General features: G+C 36.5%; 1 protein-coding gene across 3 annotated transcripts in view; it reads right to left on the minus strand.

Moving 5' to 3' along the window:
• Window positions 1-14,380, minus strand: part of Spata1 (spermatogenesis associated 1) — a 30,653-nt gene extending 16,273 nt beyond the window's left edge. Inside the window, exons 1-7 of one of the 3 annotated variants that reach the window (XR_003377839.1) lie at window positions 13,706-14,380; window positions 9,684-9,790; window positions 8,335-8,452; window positions 7,083-7,136; window positions 6,770-6,992; window positions 1,307-1,400; window positions 654-714 (exon numbers count right to left, since the gene is read on the minus strand). Coding sequence is in view for 2 of the 3 variants with exons in the window: in XM_026783952.1 (XP_026639753.1) it covers window positions 654-714; window positions 1,307-1,400; window positions 6,770-6,992; window positions 7,083-7,136; window positions 8,335-8,452; window positions 9,684-9,790; window positions 13,706-13,741 (693 nt within the window). In the remaining variant the exon portion in view is untranslated. The remainder of the gene's footprint in view (window positions 1-653; window positions 715-1,306; window positions 1,401-6,769; window positions 6,993-7,082; window positions 7,137-8,334; window positions 8,453-9,683; window positions 9,791-13,705) is intronic. The other 2 variants (XM_026783952.1, XM_005357407.3) reach the window with 2 other exon arrangements.
• Window positions 14,381-19,341: the final 4,961 nt, after the last annotated feature.

Raw genomic sequence — 19,341 nt, forward strand, 5'->3', positions numbered from 1 at the left:
GTGTTGTTTGCAAGGGAAAGGAAATCAAACGAATTGATATTTGTAAAATCCTTAGAATAATCCCTGGTGATAAATCTAGTATTATTTGCATCTTAATAGCATCCTAATTCATGCTGCAGATATTTACAAAATTCTCTCCATGTTTTCACTTCTTCAGAATAAACTGGCAATATAAATATTGTCCATTAGGTCTTTTAGATTGTTCCTAGACACATGAAACAGCAGATCCAAAGCCACACTGCTAGTAACTGAGAACTGATAATAACATCAACCACTACTATCTATTCTTTCAACACATGCAAGAAATCTGATCTAAAAGCTGCATTAATGAAATACACCTATCAGTGTATTCAATTACAAATTATCTAATAAAACCACCAATTAAAGTTTAAGTACCTTAAAAATAATGAAAGCATTTTTAAAAAATGATCTAAAAAGCTATTGTGGATAACATTTTCATCCCACTTACTTAGGCATATTATTTCTTCACCAAAGAAGAAATAAAAATTGAACCACTAGAGATATTACTGATATTACAACATATCTATGGAATTATAAATAAAAGTGGGTATTTAAGATATAGCTAAAATTTTAATTTCTGTATTATTAGTATGTTGCAATGCTACATTTAGGTAAAAATTTTAATACCATACCGGTTTGGCCTGCCATCTATTGATAGCTGTATTATCATCATCATCTTTCCAAAGATATGGACTTAAAAGAGAATAAGATTTGAAAGTCATTAAAACTTTATTCCATGAGTATTAGAACCTACATGTTCATACATGAGTGATGCTATATAAATACAAACATAACTTTGAAAATGTTTAAAGTTAACCTCAAAGCCAGATGGGTGGCTTAAATCAGTTTTCCTAACTTTTTCCATGGATAAAGCAGAAGATTGCTTGAGCCTCGGAGCTTAGGACCAGCCTGAGCATCAGAGTGCAACCCCACACCTCTTATTTAAAAAAAAAAAAAAAAAAGACTCATACTGATGCTGGGCTATCTATTTTATTTCAAACTCATTAATAATCAACATAAATTATATTAAAAATGAGTAGTAAAATGAGACATCTCTATGGATCCATTATGGTAGGGTTAAAAATAAGTTTCTCGAAAAATCAAAAAAAGGTCCAAAAATAATTAAAAGTTTTAGAAACATAATTCTTTTGTAAATAAAATAATTTTGCTTATACAATTGTTACTTAATTTGAAAAGACTATAATCTAAATGTTGTATAAATAAATACATTCTTTTCCTTATACTCCAGATTAGGGTATGTGTAATTACCATTTATACCAATTACCTTTTTAGGTTCCCCAAACAATCATTTGACTCTTCCAATGATCCTGGTACCTCAGAACTTCCATGGTGGTTTTGTGTAGTCTGGCTTTCCTCAGCTGATGTTTATGGTCATGCATGGCAAATAAAGTACAATTATTAGTAAATATAAGTATAATAAGCATTATATAGTAATAATATAGTAAAATAAGCATTGTTTTCATATGTGTATCTTATAATCTTATATCACAAACTTTGCAAATACAAATGCATATTTTCCAGAATAAGTTTCACAAAATATTAGTTCATATGAATAAGATTCTCTAGTGAACTCAACTGATCCCCCACCCTCATCAACAAAAACACCTACATGTGCACACTTGCTATTGCATATTTCTTTATGTGCAACATAAATCTGAAAGAGGAAATAAACTCGGCTTTATCAGACTTAAGTCTTCATAAAACCTTTTGTCTAAAGGTATTTTTTTAAATAATCTGAGAAACCCACTAAAGAAAATGCTGGTATGAAAACAGAAGGAAACTTTCACATACACTTTCACTTGTAAAATCTCCCTTTTTAAAATAGAATTCTGGGGGATAGAGAGATGGTTCAGCAGCTAAAGAACAATGACTACTCTTCCAGAACACCCAGGTTCAATTCCCAGCACCCACACAGTAGCTAACAGCCTCCAACGGATCTGATATCCTCCTCTGGCCTGCGAGGCAGTGGCATATGTATGGTGCACAGACACTGATGCAGGCAATACATCCATACACAGAAAATAATTTTTAAAAAATGAATCCTTAAAAAATTTAAAGAACAGTAATTTTTCAAATATACCTTTATTAGTGAAGACTATTTATAAATCTCTATTTGTAAAGATCCACGGGCCTGATAATGTAGACCTTTGCAGATTATTTCCCCCTGAAATCAATATCTAAAAATTTATTTAAAAATAGTGAGCCAAATTAACATTTTAAAAGTAACTTCACAAAACTTGTCAAATTATTTTGTGGGGGCTGGAGAGATGGTTCAAGGACTGTTCTTCCAGAGGATATGGGTCTGACTCCCAGCATCCACATGGTGGCTGACAACTACTTGCAATTCTTATCCTAAGGGATCCAATGTCCTCTACTGTCCTCTTTGGACACTGCATGAATGTGGTGCACAGACAAAAACATGAAGGCAAAACCCAAAACACATAACGAAAGCATTTTTTTTTTCAGCTTGAAGCTAAATCACTTTAAATTTAGCTACCACATTCCCAGTTGATTATTAACAAAGTCAAGCAAATGGGAATTTTCAAAATGATCTAATTAATGTTAAATGAATAAAAACTAGATATAATAGCTGCTTAAAAGTAATAGTGAAACACCACCCTACTACCCCCAGAAAAGAAATTACAATGCAAAACCTAGTAGATTTGTGGGTCCATTTTGGTAGGAATTTAAGACACTTATTTGTCATTTCTACCATCAATAAAATGTAGGGCAACATGTAATATCTATGCAACTGTGCTTGTTTGTGACAAAGGTAAGAGAAATGTAAGCAAAGAAAAGGCATTTGACAGTACAGAGTACTAATAATACTTATAACATTTTAAATCAATAAAGAAAATTCAATATGCCTCTAGTCCAGTGTATAAACATGGGCTTTTAACAAAACCATGTTCAGGTCCTGGCATTAACATAGCAGGTATGACATCATTCTTTCCTCCTCTTGAAAGTGGCTTAGTGCTGAAGCACGCTGTCTAAGCCTTAGAAGTCCCTGACTTCAAGATCTTATTTCAATCCCAACTGTCATTTTCCTAGATCAGGTCTTTAGCGCCCATGTCTTTTCTTCTTGTTACCTGAATTGTTTCTAGAATGGAAATGCAACCCTGTCAAACACTCCAGGTGACTCCACTGCTCACTGAATTCATTAACCCTTCCCTATCTCTCCAGAAAGATAAATTCACAGTACATTTCTAACCTCTCTCCTCATACTACAATGGTATTAAATACTTGAACACATCACCATTAACTAAATCCTGAAAATTCTACCCACATCATGGTTATATGAAGGAAGCATTCTGAAGGTATTCATGTCAGCATTTTAAAAGTTTCAGAATTTGGGGTATTTTGATTTTGGAGCACTGGACGTCAAATTTCAGATTAGGGATGTCCACATCTGTTTCTCCCTTTTTAATAAACCTGTTGACCATACCCTTTGCATGTTCTTCACCAGGCATTTTCCAGTGAGGATGATTCACATTTGGGAGACTGAATAGGGTGAATAATAAGGAAGGAAATGATCTCAGGTCGTCTCTTCTACACAAAATAGACTAATAAAATATTTTCAAGAAACTTTTTTCTATATTAACCTAAACAATCAGTAAAAATGATAAATGATTCTTCTTGAAAATTTATTGCTATGCCAATAAACAGCTATATTACAAACCAAAATAGGATGGATGAATCAAAATATACAGCTTGAAAAGTCTCAAAAATATATCTGGCTAAGCACCAAACTGTGGATTGCTATTACTAACACCCATCTTATTGGCAAAAAATTCTAAATGAATAAACAGTAAGATACACAGTTCTTGGTTGGGAAGGCATGGTGGTGTTCAAGGTTATAGAGGAGGCTTGTGGTTCTGGTGGCAGGACTACGTGGCAGGTGCTTGTCACATGAAAATGTCCAGGAAACCAAGAGCGTGTGGGAGCAGTGGAGCTGCCCTACAACCCTGTTGCATCAATGGTCTTATGTTTGTTCGCTAGGTCCTGTTGTGGAATAATCTTTTTTGTACACTGTGAAGATATGCTACTCTGATTGGTTCAATAAAAAGCTGAATGGATGGCAAATAGCTAGGCAGGATTTCCGGGCAGAGAGGACACTGGGAAGAAGGCGGCAGAGTCACCAACCAGAGGCAGTATACCCAGGATGGGCATAATGGAGATGAGGCAACAAGCATGTATAAGAATGTAGATTTAAAAATATGAATTAATTTAAGTTATAAGAACTAGTTAGAAACAAGTCTAAGCTAAGGCCAAGTTGTCATAATAATGCTTTGTGACAATTTTGTAAGCTGGTGGACCAAAGAGAAATCTGTTTACAAATGACGTCCACTGTGGGGGCTTGCATATCCAAACATAGGGACTGAGAAACCAAGAAAAGGTCTACACAAGGATCCAGATGCAATTTCCTAGTCCTGAAGTACCTCAGGTAGACTGGTGCCTGAGAGCTGGAACCAGCTGCCAGTGCAATGTGCAAAGCTGAGCCAGGCTGGAGGCTGACACAGCAGCTTAACATTTGTCTCACGATCAGAGAAGGCTGCAGATGCTCAGGAAAGACAGATCAAACAGGGAAAAAATCTCTAAACAGGTTACAATGTGTTTAAAAACTGAGCATAGGCTTACTAGAAAAGAAAATGGGTATGGACAGATAGATATATCTATATAGACAGAAAAAAAATAAATGGTTTACAAAAAGATAGTCTTTAAATAATATAAATAGGATAAGCCATATAAAGATGAAAAACATACAGAGATTTTATGTATGGTGTTAATTTTAAACTTTGAATCCTAATGAACAGAGAATGACAGTTGTCAGGAGACAAAGGATTGTGGAAGGGACTGCTGAATTAAACCACCCTAATAATAATTTAGGAAAGCCTTAATTTTAGATGGAAGTCAGAAGGGCTATAGATTTACTCAAGGTTGATTGAGATGAGATTTGACTGGGAGAGACTCCCTGAAAATCCTGGCTATAGCAGCATTTGGGGACAAAATCTTCAAATACATGGTCTTACAAAAACATTTTATATTCAAACTATAATATCAACAATATTTGGAACACATATATCAAAATTGTGACAAGTTACTTCTGAGTAGTAGAATCATTATTAACCTTTATTATTGATACACACTGCAGTTTATGGAACTTTTAAAAACAAGCATGCATTACAGCATCTCATCTGAATTTTAGGGGCTTTGTTTTGCTTTGCACCAAAAATTAACCCCATTTAAGAAGCACATCTGTAGGCTGGAAGATGGCTTGCTGGTAAAGGCACTCATCAAGTCTTACGACGAAATCCTGGGACCCAGAATGCTGGAAGGAGAGATCCCATTCCCACAAGCTGTTCTCTGACCTCCACACTGAGACACATGAATAAATGTAAAATACAAAATAACCATATTCTGATGAATTTGTGTAACTTAATGTTCCCAACAAGTTTTAAAAAGTTGTATGCAGTTATCATAATTCATGTAGTGTGAAATATGACACAGTCAAAATTTGACACAGTAATCACATTTTCATTAGCCACTCTACCTTGTATCACTCAAAAACTCTGGATTTTATTGTGAATGCTTTCAAATTTTCCCCTTAGTGCTTAGGTGATTATCATGAATGAAAAGCAGAGCTATGCAATATGAAGATTCTCACTCAGTATCCTATTGGCATCAACTAACACTACATATTAACACAGGAAGAAATATTAAAGAAAGTGATGTTTGGAATATCTGATGTTGAATAAACTGAGATGGCAGTATACTTAGGAAACAAAATCCTGCAGTTGCAATGGATGCTTTCATTAGTTTGGGGGAGATGTACCTCACATTTGGTACACCCATTTTTCCTTGCACATCTTTTTAGCCCACGAAATACGATGAATATGATCAACTGACATTTTTCTAAACAAATTTGTTTATGTAAGCTTACCTGCCCCTTTGTATGTGTATGACTGTGTGTGTGTAGGTGTGTAATGTGTATGGGTATGTGTAGACATGAACACATAGAAACAAGAAGTCAATCTTAGGTGTCCTTCTTCAGGTGTCATCTACTTTTGAGTGTGAATTTAAAAATTTATTTTTTAATTTTTTAATTAGTATTTTTTTAATTATGTGTGTTTGTGAGGATATACACATGAGCCCAGGTGCCAGAAGAGGGTATCAGATCTCCTGGGATGTAGTTAAAAACATTTGTGATCAGCCTGATGTGTGGATGTTAGGAACCAAACTCGGGTCCTCGGCAAGACACTAAATGATTTAACCTCTGAGTCACCTCTCCAGGTTCCACCATTGTGTTTTAAAGATAGGGTCTCTCCCTGGCTTAGAGCTCACCAAGTTGGCCAGTCTAGGTAGGCTAATAAATCCCAAGGCTCTACCTGTCTCTGCCTCCTCAATGCTGGGGTCCAGGTGCACCCCATCATGCCCGGCTTTTGTTTGTCTTAATGAGTGCTCTGTGTGCTGAATCCCAGCCCTTATGTTTGCAAGTCTAGTACATTACACTCTGGGCTTCCTCCCTAGCCCGTATTTCATCTTTAACAGAGTATTTCAGTTGTTTTCCTTTCCCACCTGTACATTTTTAAGTTCCAATTGAACTACAGCTTCCCTTGTATCTTCCTTCTATTTGTAAGGTTAGATTTGCTCAAAATTTGCATATAGGCTTGACTGCTCAATTTCTATATATAAGAAACTCTGCTTTCCCCATTTTAGTTGAAATCACCTTCTTCTTGATTTGTAAAGTCTTTCCAAATATTTTCCAACAAAGTTGGATCTCCAGGTTCATCCTTTGATAAAGTTATACTATCTGGTCTGTGGATTATTCCATTAATCTCTGTGGTATCATTATTACTCTGACGTTCATCTAAAGTAACTGGTGAAGATGCTGAATAAACATTTCCTAAGTGGTCTATTACAGGAAGCAAATATAATTCTGGCTGAAGAGCCTAAAACACAGGAAATTTTTTAAAAAGTCAAAAACAACCAAATCCACTTTCAGTTTTAAAATGAGTTAAGTTTCAGATCATAGTACATACATATGGAGGAGCAAATGCTTTGAGTTTCAGTTCTGATTCTTGCCTTTCCTTCACCTAGATTTAAATACATAAGAAAAGGTTACATCTTTGATAATAATTTTCAATTAGTTTTCTGTGCTTTTCTATGGAAGACATACAATCACATATAAATATTAAAGTAACTATGGTGAGATTACATAGAACATAGAACCCTGAACAAAACATAACCGAAATTCTATGACCTTTAATGAGAAGTATGGTAATCATTTCAATGGGAGTCAGTGTGTTTGTGGCACTATTCTGTCTGGAGTACATAAATTAGCACAGTTAAGCTTTGCAATTTCATGAGAAAGATATGAACAGCATCTCTAATTTACAGACAGGGATACAAAGGCATAAAGATTAAATAACTTGCTCAGATCATATAGCTGGTTATAATTTGTGCCCACAATGTCTTCCTACTTCTCAATGAAGGTAAAATAATTTTAATTAAAGTATTTAATCATGCTACTCATTTGCTCAAAAACTCCAAGGATTCAGAAAAAAAAATCATGAAATATTCATGTGGCATTCAAGACCTTTAGAAGTGTACTTTATAGTTGGCCCTCTGCTCTCCCAACCCCACTTTCTGACACAGTTAATACAACAGAAGACAACCATCACCTTCTCGATTGTTGATTTTCCACTCCTCTGATCATTCTTTCTCTGCTCAGAAATCGTTTCTCACCCTTCATTCTTTTCAAGATCAGATATTAACTTTCAAGATCCAAGCCCGAATATCATTTCTTCCTCCATGTCCCTTACCTACCCGCTTCTTCTGCTGGAGAATCTCTTTTTCTTCACACACAAAATACGACCCTTGATTTATTCAAATTACATCATTTACTTTGACCACTACACTGAGTGCACTGTAAGAGCAGGCTCATATTTATCTTATATGCAGGAAAATGTTAATAAATAACTGTTTAAAATAAATATAAACATTTTAGAATCTGAGCCAAATTATCTCACAGGTGAAGGAACTTACTTTATAAACATTTTTAAAAAATGTAATTTGAGCCGGGCGATGGTGGCGCATGCCTTTAATCCCAGCACTTGGGAGGCAGAGGCAGGCAGATCTCTGTGAGTTCGAGACCAGCCTGGTCTACAGAGCAAGTTCCAGGATAGGCTCCAAAGCCACAGAGAAACCCTGTCTAGAAAAACCAAAAAAAAAAAAAATGTAATTTGATAATATAGACTTTACTTGGAAGGAAAAAAAAGCAAGAAAACTTACCACAGCTAAATTATTTCCAATGCATTTCAGAAATAAAAATTTTTCTGCAACAGCATCTACACCGAGAAACTCACCAAGGCGCTCCCTCAGAGCTTGTAAAGTAAGTTCAGGAGATACTCTGAAATATCATGACATTGTTTTAAATAGATTTTGAATGTATTAATCAATCAACAGGTTTAGTTAACTTAAATGAAAATACTAATTTAATGCATTAAACATAATTTTATGTCTTATGTTTCAACATTGCCTGGAATGTTAGGTTTCCCATAAGTATTTTTAAAAACAAATGATTAAAAACCTGTCTTTTAAATTTGTACAAATGACAGGCAGTGGTGGTGCACGCCTTAAATCCCAGGACTTGGGAGGCAGAGGCAGGAGGGATCTCTGTGAGTTCAAGACCAGTTTGGTCTACAGTGAGAGTTCCAGGAATGTCAGGGCTACACAGAGAAACACTGTCTCGAAAAACAAAACAAAATGGTACAAATAAATATGGATTACAAAAACCCTTTTTGTATTGAAAGAAAATGTTTGTTTTTCTAATCTACATCCACGTTTTATGATTAAAACACAATTTTGTTATGAAATTTATATGCTTTTTTCCAAAAGTATTATTATGGTGTATGGATGTACACTGTGTGTCGACATCAGAGGACAACTTTGTGGTATTGGTTTTCTCCTTTCCCCTTTATGTGAATTGAACTTAGTCGTGTGTTAAGTACTTTTAGTTGTTGAGCAATCTCAGCAGCTCAGGACTGTATATAATGACTATACGCAATGTGTTTTAGAAAAGAAAGGAAATCAACGTGACTGGGAAAAGTGACGGGAAATTTTAGGAGGTGAGATACCCTCAAGGGGAAAACAAAGAGCCAGATCACATAGTGTCATGTTTGTCTGAATGTAAAAATACACACATACACATACATACCTGCAGTTTTATTGCTTTAAACAATTATAAAGACCTTGTCAACACATTGCTTTAACTACTGTTCACAGTTCAACTGGTTTTGAATTTTAGATCATTTCTGTTCATTATTTTTGTGTATAATCTTAGTAATAAAGAGGTTATACATTGTTTTTTTGGGTAGTAGCAGTAATATGCCCAGGTGATGTCTGTTGCTATAGCAATAATTGATGCAAAGCTTATATATTTACTGCACTACTAGTAACCACACCTGGTACCTCATTCATTACTCTACTCTACCCGATCCTATCACTAGCATTACACAGTACTATTTATTGAACTAGAGATGGGTCCATTAAATCAGCAAGATATTTTTCACTTAGAAGAATTTCAATTTTCAGAAATTCTCTTTTCCAGATAATTTGTTTCATGGCCTCAAAATACTTGCCTTATAAATCCAGCAGAAATAAACTTGTTAATAACTTCTATTGAAATAGTATTTAATTTATAGTTCCACGATCCTTCAGGGACATAAAAAACATGAAGTTCCACCAGCTGAAGAAGAAAGATATCAGTTAAAAATTTTCTGAAATGGAGAAACAACCAACTTATTAACATAAATTTTTAAATTAGATAAACACAATTGAAATATAGAATGTATTTACTCATCTGAACAAGTGACAAAACAAAAATTTGTTAAGTTGACGATTTGACACTTGGTGCACATTTTCCTTTGAAATGGTGATACCTGTTGGTTCACCCGTTACTCAACACTTTGATAAATGACATTCTTCTTGTGGCATTCAGTAACAATATTAGATAGTATGTTTTCCTTTCTTTCATCCTTCCTCCTTCCCTTCCTTTCTTTTCACAAGTTTATTACAATGTACAACAGGCTCCAGGATAACACTTCATTCTTTAAATGGCTTTAAGTGGCAAAGGATGTTATGGCAAGGAATCTAGATGTTTGGTACACGGATAGCTTACTTTTGCCAGACTTCTTAATTTCATCTCTAGTCAAGAGCCCTTCCCAGGAGCCTTGACTTTTAGCTTCTCAAGTTTCTTCCTCTTTGACTCTGCTTCAGAGCCTGGTCTTCCTCATCCATCTCTTGGCCGACATCTTCAGAGGTTTCTTTTTTCCCCACTTCATGGCCTTTTCCCCAAACCCCGATCATAAGCCAGAAATGGAGATGGTGTTTTCTTATTGCAAACTTTTACCCCTCACCCTCACCTCCATCCTACATTCTCAACTCCTTTAAAGTGACTTCGTGGAATCCTTATCCTTTGTATGTTGTCTGCCTTTATACAGTTTTGGGGAGTGTAGTTTCCCAGTGGCAGCCTAAAAGCTAATACTGTGGTTTGGGAAGTATGTCTGCTCCCTACAGTTCTAGGAAGAATCTATTCTTGATATGGGGCTTAACTGTTAGCTTAGCCTGTTTATGCTTGTACCAAACTATTAAAGAAATAAAAACTTAATAACATATTTTATGTCTCAAATCAGTATCCCATTTAAAATATTTAGATTACTACAACAAAACAATAATAATAGCAGGGTCTCTTTAGGAAAAGTTGATATTCACTGTACATTAAAATTCAAAGGACTTAACGAATTATACTCTTAACTGCAACAGTAAATATATGGGAACTGTAAAAGTTTGAATAAGGAGCTAGAAGCAGGACTACAGTTAAGTGCACTTGCTGCTCTTGCAGAGGATCCAAGTTTGGTTCCCAGCATCCACACTGCCTGTAATTCCTATTTTAAGTGGTCCAATTTTTGCCCCCTTGGCTCTGAGAGCTCATGGTACATATGCACGCATGCACATGCACGCGTGTACACACACACACACACACACACACACACACACACACACACATTTTGCTATTCCCTTAAATTCTGTACTCAGACAAGGTACCTCATTTGCCGACTAATCTTGGGCCCATATGATATTAGATACTCTTCGTTAAGAAGCATAAAACAGGTTACAGACTCTCTTAGATAGGATTATTTACTAGGAAATATAATGAGATCAGATTTAGGAAAATGGGAAGATAAAGACATGGAGAAACTGAGAACAGTTAGTGTTGCAGATGTGGAATGAAGTCTGAATAAAGACTTAAGGGAAAAACTGAAACAGTCAAGTGAACACCTAGAGACAGAGTTCTAGGAAGAGCTAAAGCAAAGACCTCAAAGTGGAAACAAACTTGAAGAGGAATAAAGCAAACAGGTGATAAAAGGGTAGCAAAGTAGAGCCTTTAAGGAGGAAGGGAATACAGTTTTAATACAAGTTGAAGACGCGACACACTTCATTATTTTCCTTTTGTATGAAATATATATACAAAATTGTGAATGTTTAAATATCTACAATTTACACAAAAGTTTTAACATTCTGCTATGTCTCTTTCCTTTTTTAAGAAAGGATCTTTTATAGTCTATGCTATCCATGAATTCTTTGTATAGGTCAAGAGAGAATTTAACTTTTGGTCCTCCTGCCTCTGTCTCCCAAGTGTTGGGATTACCAGCATTCACCACCATGTCTGGCACTCTCTTGTCTTTCTTGACAGAATAAAGTAAAATTGATACCATGATTTTATATCAAAATATCCCTAATATTTTGGGATACATTATCTGTCAAAAAGGCCTTCTCTAATATTTCTATTTCACATTAAACATTTAGTCATTTATTAATATCAACTAGCATGTGATCTATATTCAAAGTATAAATTGTGAAATTTTCCTCAATGATTTTTAGTCAAGAATGCAATCAAGATTCATATATTAGAAGCTAGGTACGGTAGGGCACACCTATGATCCCAGCATTAGAAGTCAAGAAAAGTCAAGTGTGCAAGAATAATCAAGTATGAGCTAAAAACATTTGCATCAGTGAGAAAATAAACAGATTTGCCATCATCGGAGAAAAGGGGCAAGCAGCAGAAGTTTCTGAGACAGGGTTAAGAATCAGCTTCAGATATGCTGTTAGATGCTTATTGATCATCCAAACATCAATGTCAAATAGTCAGCTGAATAGATGTATATATGATCTGGAGTTTGTACAGGAGGACAAAGATGGAGATACACATGAAACCTGTATAAAGTTGGCATGAAGATTTATTAGGCTAGATGAGACTATCACCCATCAAGAGCAGAGAGAATAATACACTACAGAGATATTGGAAGAGGAAGATCCAACAAAGAAGATAGAATGCACAACCATGGACAGGAAAAATAAATCCAAGATAATATTTATTCAAGAAGCAATGGGAGCTGGATGGTGGTGGTGCACACCTTTAATCCCAGCACTCAGAAGGCAGAGGCAGGCAGATATTTGTGAGTTCGAGGTCACCCTGGTCTGCAGAGCTAGTTCCATGACAACCAAGGGTACACAAAGGAACCCTGTCTCTAAAAACAAAACAAAATGAAAGAAGCAATGTGAAGGAATTCTATCAAGGAAGAGAAGCAATGGTGTCAGCTTTTGTACTCAATCAGATCAAGTATGTTTAGAAGAATTAGCTAATAAATTTCATGATGAAGAGGTGAATTTAATAAGAGCAGGTTTGTGAAAAGTGGAAATATGATTGGATTAGATCAAGAAAGAACAAGAAATTCTTAGCAGCTTAAGGAGGTAAAAAAAAAAACAAAAACAACTTGTACATTAAGTCAATGAGTGACATACAGCATGAATGCCTTCCAGTGAAGGATTCCACTTCAGACTCATGGTCAGGGATTTAAAGTGAAATGGTCCTTATACTTACATATTCTTCCTCAAGTCTTCGGGGAAGAATGGGGAGGAAATGTATTCATTAGTGCTGTGGGACAATGGTCCTGTACTCTGTAAAGATCTGTCAGTTGTATTGATTTAATAAACTGCTGATTGGCCAGTAGCCAGGCAGGAAGTATAGGCAGAGTGATCAGAACAGGAGAATTCTGGGAAGAGGAAAGGTTCAGTCTGCATCTGGGTTACTATTGCAGATGAGAATGCCTCACTGATAAAAGATACTAAGACATGTGGCTGACACAGACAAGAATTATGGGTTAATGAAGGAAGAAGCCTGAGCTAACAGGCCAACCAGTTTATGATTTATGTAGACCTCTGTGTGTTTCTTTGGAATTGAATGGCTACGGGACTGAGCAGGACAGAAATCTCCTTCAACACATTAGGGTTTTGTTTATCAAAGAAGTACAACAAAGCAAGAGATGACAAGTGGTCAGAAGCATGAGCCAGAGTGATCCTATGCCCTATAAAGTTAAGCTGAGTCTGGGCATCTCCAGTTTAAAAACAGTAAAAAGGGTGGTAAGATCAATTCATTGCGCGTCATAACAGAGGAGTGAGTTATAGATGTTAAGTAGCATAATCATATAATCTGATAATGTGATATGGGAAGTTGGGGTCCTAGTAGAATCAGCATCTAATATTTCATGTCATTCACAGCTTTTGTTTTTTTCAAAACCAGTGATAGGTATGGTTTTCTTACCTCTGATGAAGAAGGTCGACTTGGATTGAGTGACATACTGACCAGTGTTCTCAACAGGATAATTACCAGGTGGAGTTTTGGATGTTTTATATATCTTTCTTCATTTAAGCAGCATTAAATAAGCCTTTAAATAGATTTTTGGTTTAAGATAGCATTCCAGCTATTTCTGGTCTCTGATGTGTTCAAACAGTTAAAAAAAAAAGCTTTAATATAAACACAAAGTATAAGCTTAGAAATATATACAATCTTATTATCATTTAAAAAGACATTATACACTAAGTAGGCTAGTTATTCTAAGAAAATTTACACTCTGTACAGACAGCCTCCTCAACTTATAATGGTGTGGAAGTGATACTGTCCTTGAATGTTAGAATTGTTGTCTTTTCTTAAGCTAATATGTGGTTTGATAGTTTCTTGGAATGCTGGTCATTAACAGTAAGCCACAGCTCTTCTGCCAGTTACAGGATCACAAAGGTGAATACTCTTGCTAAGCTACAAAATTCAGAAAATTAATTGTTTTAAATGCATTTTATTTTCAAATTATAGTGGAGCCTCATGCCCATCAGGATAATAAACTGGTAATTACATTAGGATGGATTTTTGACAAGAACATGTTTTACTATTTACTAAACAATTCATTTTTATGGGTCAAAATTTGGGTTAAATACATATATAATGTAGAAATATACTTTTACAAGGGGAAAGCCTGAATTTATAACAATGGTCATTGAATGATAAAAAGTGTTTTCTCATATGCATTTCATTCAGGGCATAGATTAAATGTAAGCAATCATTCTAGTTAAAAATACTAGTTTTTAAATATATCAAGCATTATTTTGTATTATTTCCTGTAGTTTTCCTCATAGAATTTATTGTAATTTATAACAATGCATGATAAATTAAATATATATCAAAAATATAATAAAAACTGAAAAAACAGAGTAGTTGAAATATTATTCTAAAAAGAAATTTCCAAGGCTGGTAAATCCTAGATGATGCACACACCAACTTAACAACCCTTAGACTAGCACAACGAAAGCATTTTTGTATCTCAAAGCATTGCTTTACATTGACCTCCAAGTGGCAATTTAAGTCATAAAGTTCAAAACTTTTCTGACCTTGTACTTATCTCAGCTCTATGAAATACCACTAATTGTCTTAACATTATCAAAATTAAAAAATATATTTTGTGGGCTATACAATCTTTGGAATCAAATTGAATATAGAGCAAGAAGCCATGAGGCAGTTATCACAGCCACAAGACAAGCTCATCCTATGAGAAAGCTGTAGTTTCCTGAGGTTTACAAACAGATGGTAAAAACAGACTAAGCAAATTGACTGGAGAAGGCAAACAGAGGAGGAACACAGCCGAAACTACTTATCAGCAATAAAGGCCAGAAATTTTGCTGCTGAGGTCATGAGCCTTGGATTTTCTTCCAGTTTAGCCTATGTGTGGGGTAGTTCCAGTTTTGGGGTTTTCACACAGAATCAATTTCCATGACTTGTCTATGTCATCTTTTCAATAATAACCCAATGCTTGATTAACTTGAATCTGTTAATAAACCAACTAATATTAAGTTTAAATTAAACTTAGGCATGCTTAGAATTTGGAGTCGATACTAACCAATCCTAACATAATACTTGGGATTCTCAAACTATTTATTTATAATAATTAGTTAATGGACAACATAATGCCAACATTTCAAGCAAAAGATGATTTGATGAGCAAAGATGACTACAGAGTTCTAATAGCTCTCATGTACTACAAAATTTTGCTTTACAACCTTTCTTCCAAGAATGGAAAAACAACCTTATCTTGGATACTAATTCCAATAAATGGTTACCAGTTTGTCTAAAGGTGAGTTGTTTAAGCTTGGGTGCAGTGCAGTGGAGGATCGCTTACATAGTATGTGTGCTGGCCCTTAGGTTTGAGTGCCCAGACCAACCTGCTAAAAATAGTTACTGAAAAGTATCCCAAGGCCTTTTTATCTGGTCTTTGCAGAAAAAGACTACAAAGATCATTAAAAATAACTCTGAGACTCAGTTGCAGAGCTCAAATCAAATTTTAAGAATTTCTGGTATTCTTCAGAGAAAATAAGGATTTGAGTAATTTTTAGTAAATGATCGACTTGATGCTAGCATACATGAAGAGATATTCAGTGAACTAGAAATCTTAACAACTAAAATTGGGAGTTTGACACAGGCTATATTTAAACACAGCAGAACCCCACATAAAGCAATCAAATGGATTAGGCACCAGAAAAGCAGGTTTAGTCCTCTATAGTGTAAAGGGCCATTCATTGCGGTCTATATCTTAGTGCCTTAAATCTGACAAGAATGTGACTTGGGGTCTTTCAGACCCATTCCAGTTCTTAAATTCACTCAAATGTGAAAATGCTTTATCCAGGAAGTAAGTCAGAATATGGTCAACCTTATGCCACATGATGGGCATACTTCATGACACAGGCCTTTCTCATCAGGATAAATTCAGGTTCCATTTCTGTTCTGACAGTTTTGTTCTGCCTCATCCATGGGTAATCTAATAAAGTTCTAACCTTCCTAAAAAGATAATTTGTGTTAGCTAAATAAAGAAAGCACCCAAAGACACTCCAGAGCCTATACACCATTAGGCTGTTTAAGATTGTAATACTAAAGTGAGATTGGCCTATAATTCTCTTTCTTGGTTGAGTCTTTGTGTGGTTTTGGTATCAAGAGTAACTGTAGCTTCATAAAAGGAATTTGGCAATGCCTCTTCTGTTTCTATATTGTGAAATACATTAAGGAGTATAGGTATTAGGTCTTCTTGGAAGTTCTGGTAGAATTCCGCATTGAAACCATCTGGTCCTGGGCTTTTTTTGGTAGGGAGGTTTTTGATAACCGCTTCTAATTCTTCACGACTAACGGGTCTATTTAGATTATTCACCTGGTCCTGGTTTAACTTTGGTATATGGTATTTATCTAAAAAAGTGTCCATTTCCTTTACATTTTCCAGTTTTGTGGCATACAGGCTTTTGTAGTAAGATCTAATGATTCTCTGAATTTCCTCTGTGTCTGTGGTTATGTCCCCCTTTTCATTTCTGATCTTACTTATTTGCGTGTTCTCTCTCTGTCGTTTAATTAGTTTGGAACCCTGATTGCTCTTCGGGCTGAGGAGGGAGGGGGACTTGATTGGGGGAACGGGAGGGAAATGGGAGGTGGTGGCGGGGAAGAGATGGAAATCTTTAATAAATTAAAAAAAAAAAGATTGTAATACTAATTAAAGAAGGAAACCTTGACCTGTTGACCTGGGCCTCCGGCAGTATAATACATCATGGCAGGGGCATAGACGGAGGGGCTGCTCACTTTGATATAAGATGAGGGAGGGAGGCATGCTTACCTCCCTTCCACTAGGCCTCACTTCCTAAGGGCCCCACCTTCCAATCAATTGATTCCAGGCAATCAAGCTTTAGCACTTAGACCTTGGAGTGTATTTAGGAGAGAACCCACAGTGCCAGGTGAACGTAACATGGTCAGAAGGAAGGTAGAGGGAAAAATGTAACATTTTAGAGCAAAAATGGGTGATAATATGCATAGCCATTAATCTAAAAACACAAGTCTTATGACCCCACTTATTATTGGCTAAAATTTTTTAACAAGATTTCCTTATAAATTCTATATCCAATTATAAAAACTATTATATCAACATATGAGCAAAGCCATGGGAAGAAATGCATTACCTGTACATAATAGGATAAAAACTAGGAAACCTGAGCTTTAATTTTTCTAGAAGCAAATCGCTCACTTTGTCCAAACTTCAATTTCTGAAACTACTATAAAGTACAGTATGTAAATTCAAACGTCTACAGTGCTCACCACTGCATGGTGGAATCCCACAGTAATATAAACTCATTGGGAAACTCAATTTGAGATCTCCTGGTTTTTGGTTAAAATACAAAGGATCGTGAATCTTGGAAGTATTTTACTTATTCAATATTGAACTCAGACCCAACGAATGAAAGTTGAGTAAGGTGTGGAAGTTAGGTAAATTTAAATTGGCAGTGTCCTGCTGACAAAACACAAGACAGCAAGGTTGTGTGGTTGTGTTTTCTTGCCATTTATTGTTAATAGGATCTCTTGTGTTGTTACTTTAGACAACAAAGTCTATTTTTAATAATCTAAAATGAAAACAGATGGTAATATCTTAGAACACTGTGGAAGATGAAAGAACAAGCTTTTATTAGATGCCGATAATTCATGAACTGCATCACAGCTTCAGATGCAAGTGAACTTGATGGGGATTCCGTTTCTCCTCCCTTCCTAAGCCAATATGCAGTTCCTATTAGACAGACTGTAAAAACTAGGAGAGCATCTGGTGCTCGAGGCAGCAACACACTCTGTGGCTTCCTAACTCACTCGTTTGGAGAAATTAGAAAAACCTTGCTGAGATCAAGACGAAATACTTTGTTTATTCCTCCACATCGACTTAATAGTGTGTACTGTGTGTGCTATGCGGGATCTTTGAAATGCCTTCCAGCACTAATATCCCTTAGTTCTTAGTTCTTACTGTAACTAAAGTAGAGCATTACTTAAGTCACACACGTTTTATCTCAGGAATTGGCTTTGAGATTTCAGCATACAATATAGGCAACAAGGCACGAGGTAAAATATTTGTGCTACCTTTCATATTCGTTCATTCATTTATTTCGGTGGCACGTGTCTTTAATCACAGCACTTGGAAGGCAACTGCAGACGATCAGTGCCTGGTCTACAATGAGTTTAAGGCTAGCCAGAGCTAGACAAGTGTCTCAAACAACAATATTTTCTTTTTAAATTATTGGTATGGATGTGGGTCTGGGCATCTGTGAATACAGATGTCCCCAGAATCTAGAAAGGGGGCTACAGCACCCCTGGAGTTGGGATTCTGGCTGGGGCTCGTGAGCGGCGCAGCCCGGATGCTGGGAACTGAACTCAGGCCCTGTCCTCAACCGCTCTCTCTCTCTCCAGCCTCACTTTTCACATTCTTTACACATAAAATGTCATTTCGTTTCATTCTCAAAACACCGCAGGAAGCTTTCTAACTTGGGCAGTTTTAAGGGCTAGCTAGGGTACCTGGGCAAGCTGTAGAACCAAACTCAAACCACAGCTTCTTACACATTCACTGAGAGCTGGGTGAAAAGCCGAACTCCCTGCGGGCGTTTTAACTGGTCAGTCACGCGATTCGTCGGCCGAGGTAGCAGCACTGACGACGAAACTCCTGTTAGAGACGTCAGGTCTCAGCGGGAAACTCTGGAGCTTGAACTAATTAAAAACTTAAGTGTTTTCTCCTGAAAAGCCCTCTGGGGGTTTAGTTACAAGCACGAAGTAAGCAATTACGGCGACCTCAGTAGAGCAAACGTTCCCTAAACGCAAACGCTTTAATTTGAAAAGCACGGGGACTAATTCCTGGAAGAGCGCGGGAAGAGGAAGCGTGGCGGGCGGCCAGTCCCGCGGCCCGGGTCCCCCGGTGCCAGGCTGAGCCCGGGGACGCGTCGGCCTGCGTCCCGGGGCCGTGCTTGCCCTCACCCCGCCGCCGCCTCCGTGAGGGAAACCGAGGCCCGCCCCTCCGCCACCGGGCTCTCGGGACCTCCCGGGCGACTCTCCCGCCGCGGCACCCGGCG

The sequence above is a fragment of the Microtus ochrogaster genome, chromosome 21, assembly GCF_000317375.1.
Source record: "Microtus ochrogaster isolate Prairie Vole_2 chromosome 21, MicOch1.0, whole genome shotgun sequence".
Lineage (NCBI taxonomy): Eukaryota > Metazoa > Chordata > Mammalia > Rodentia > Cricetidae > Microtus > Microtus ochrogaster.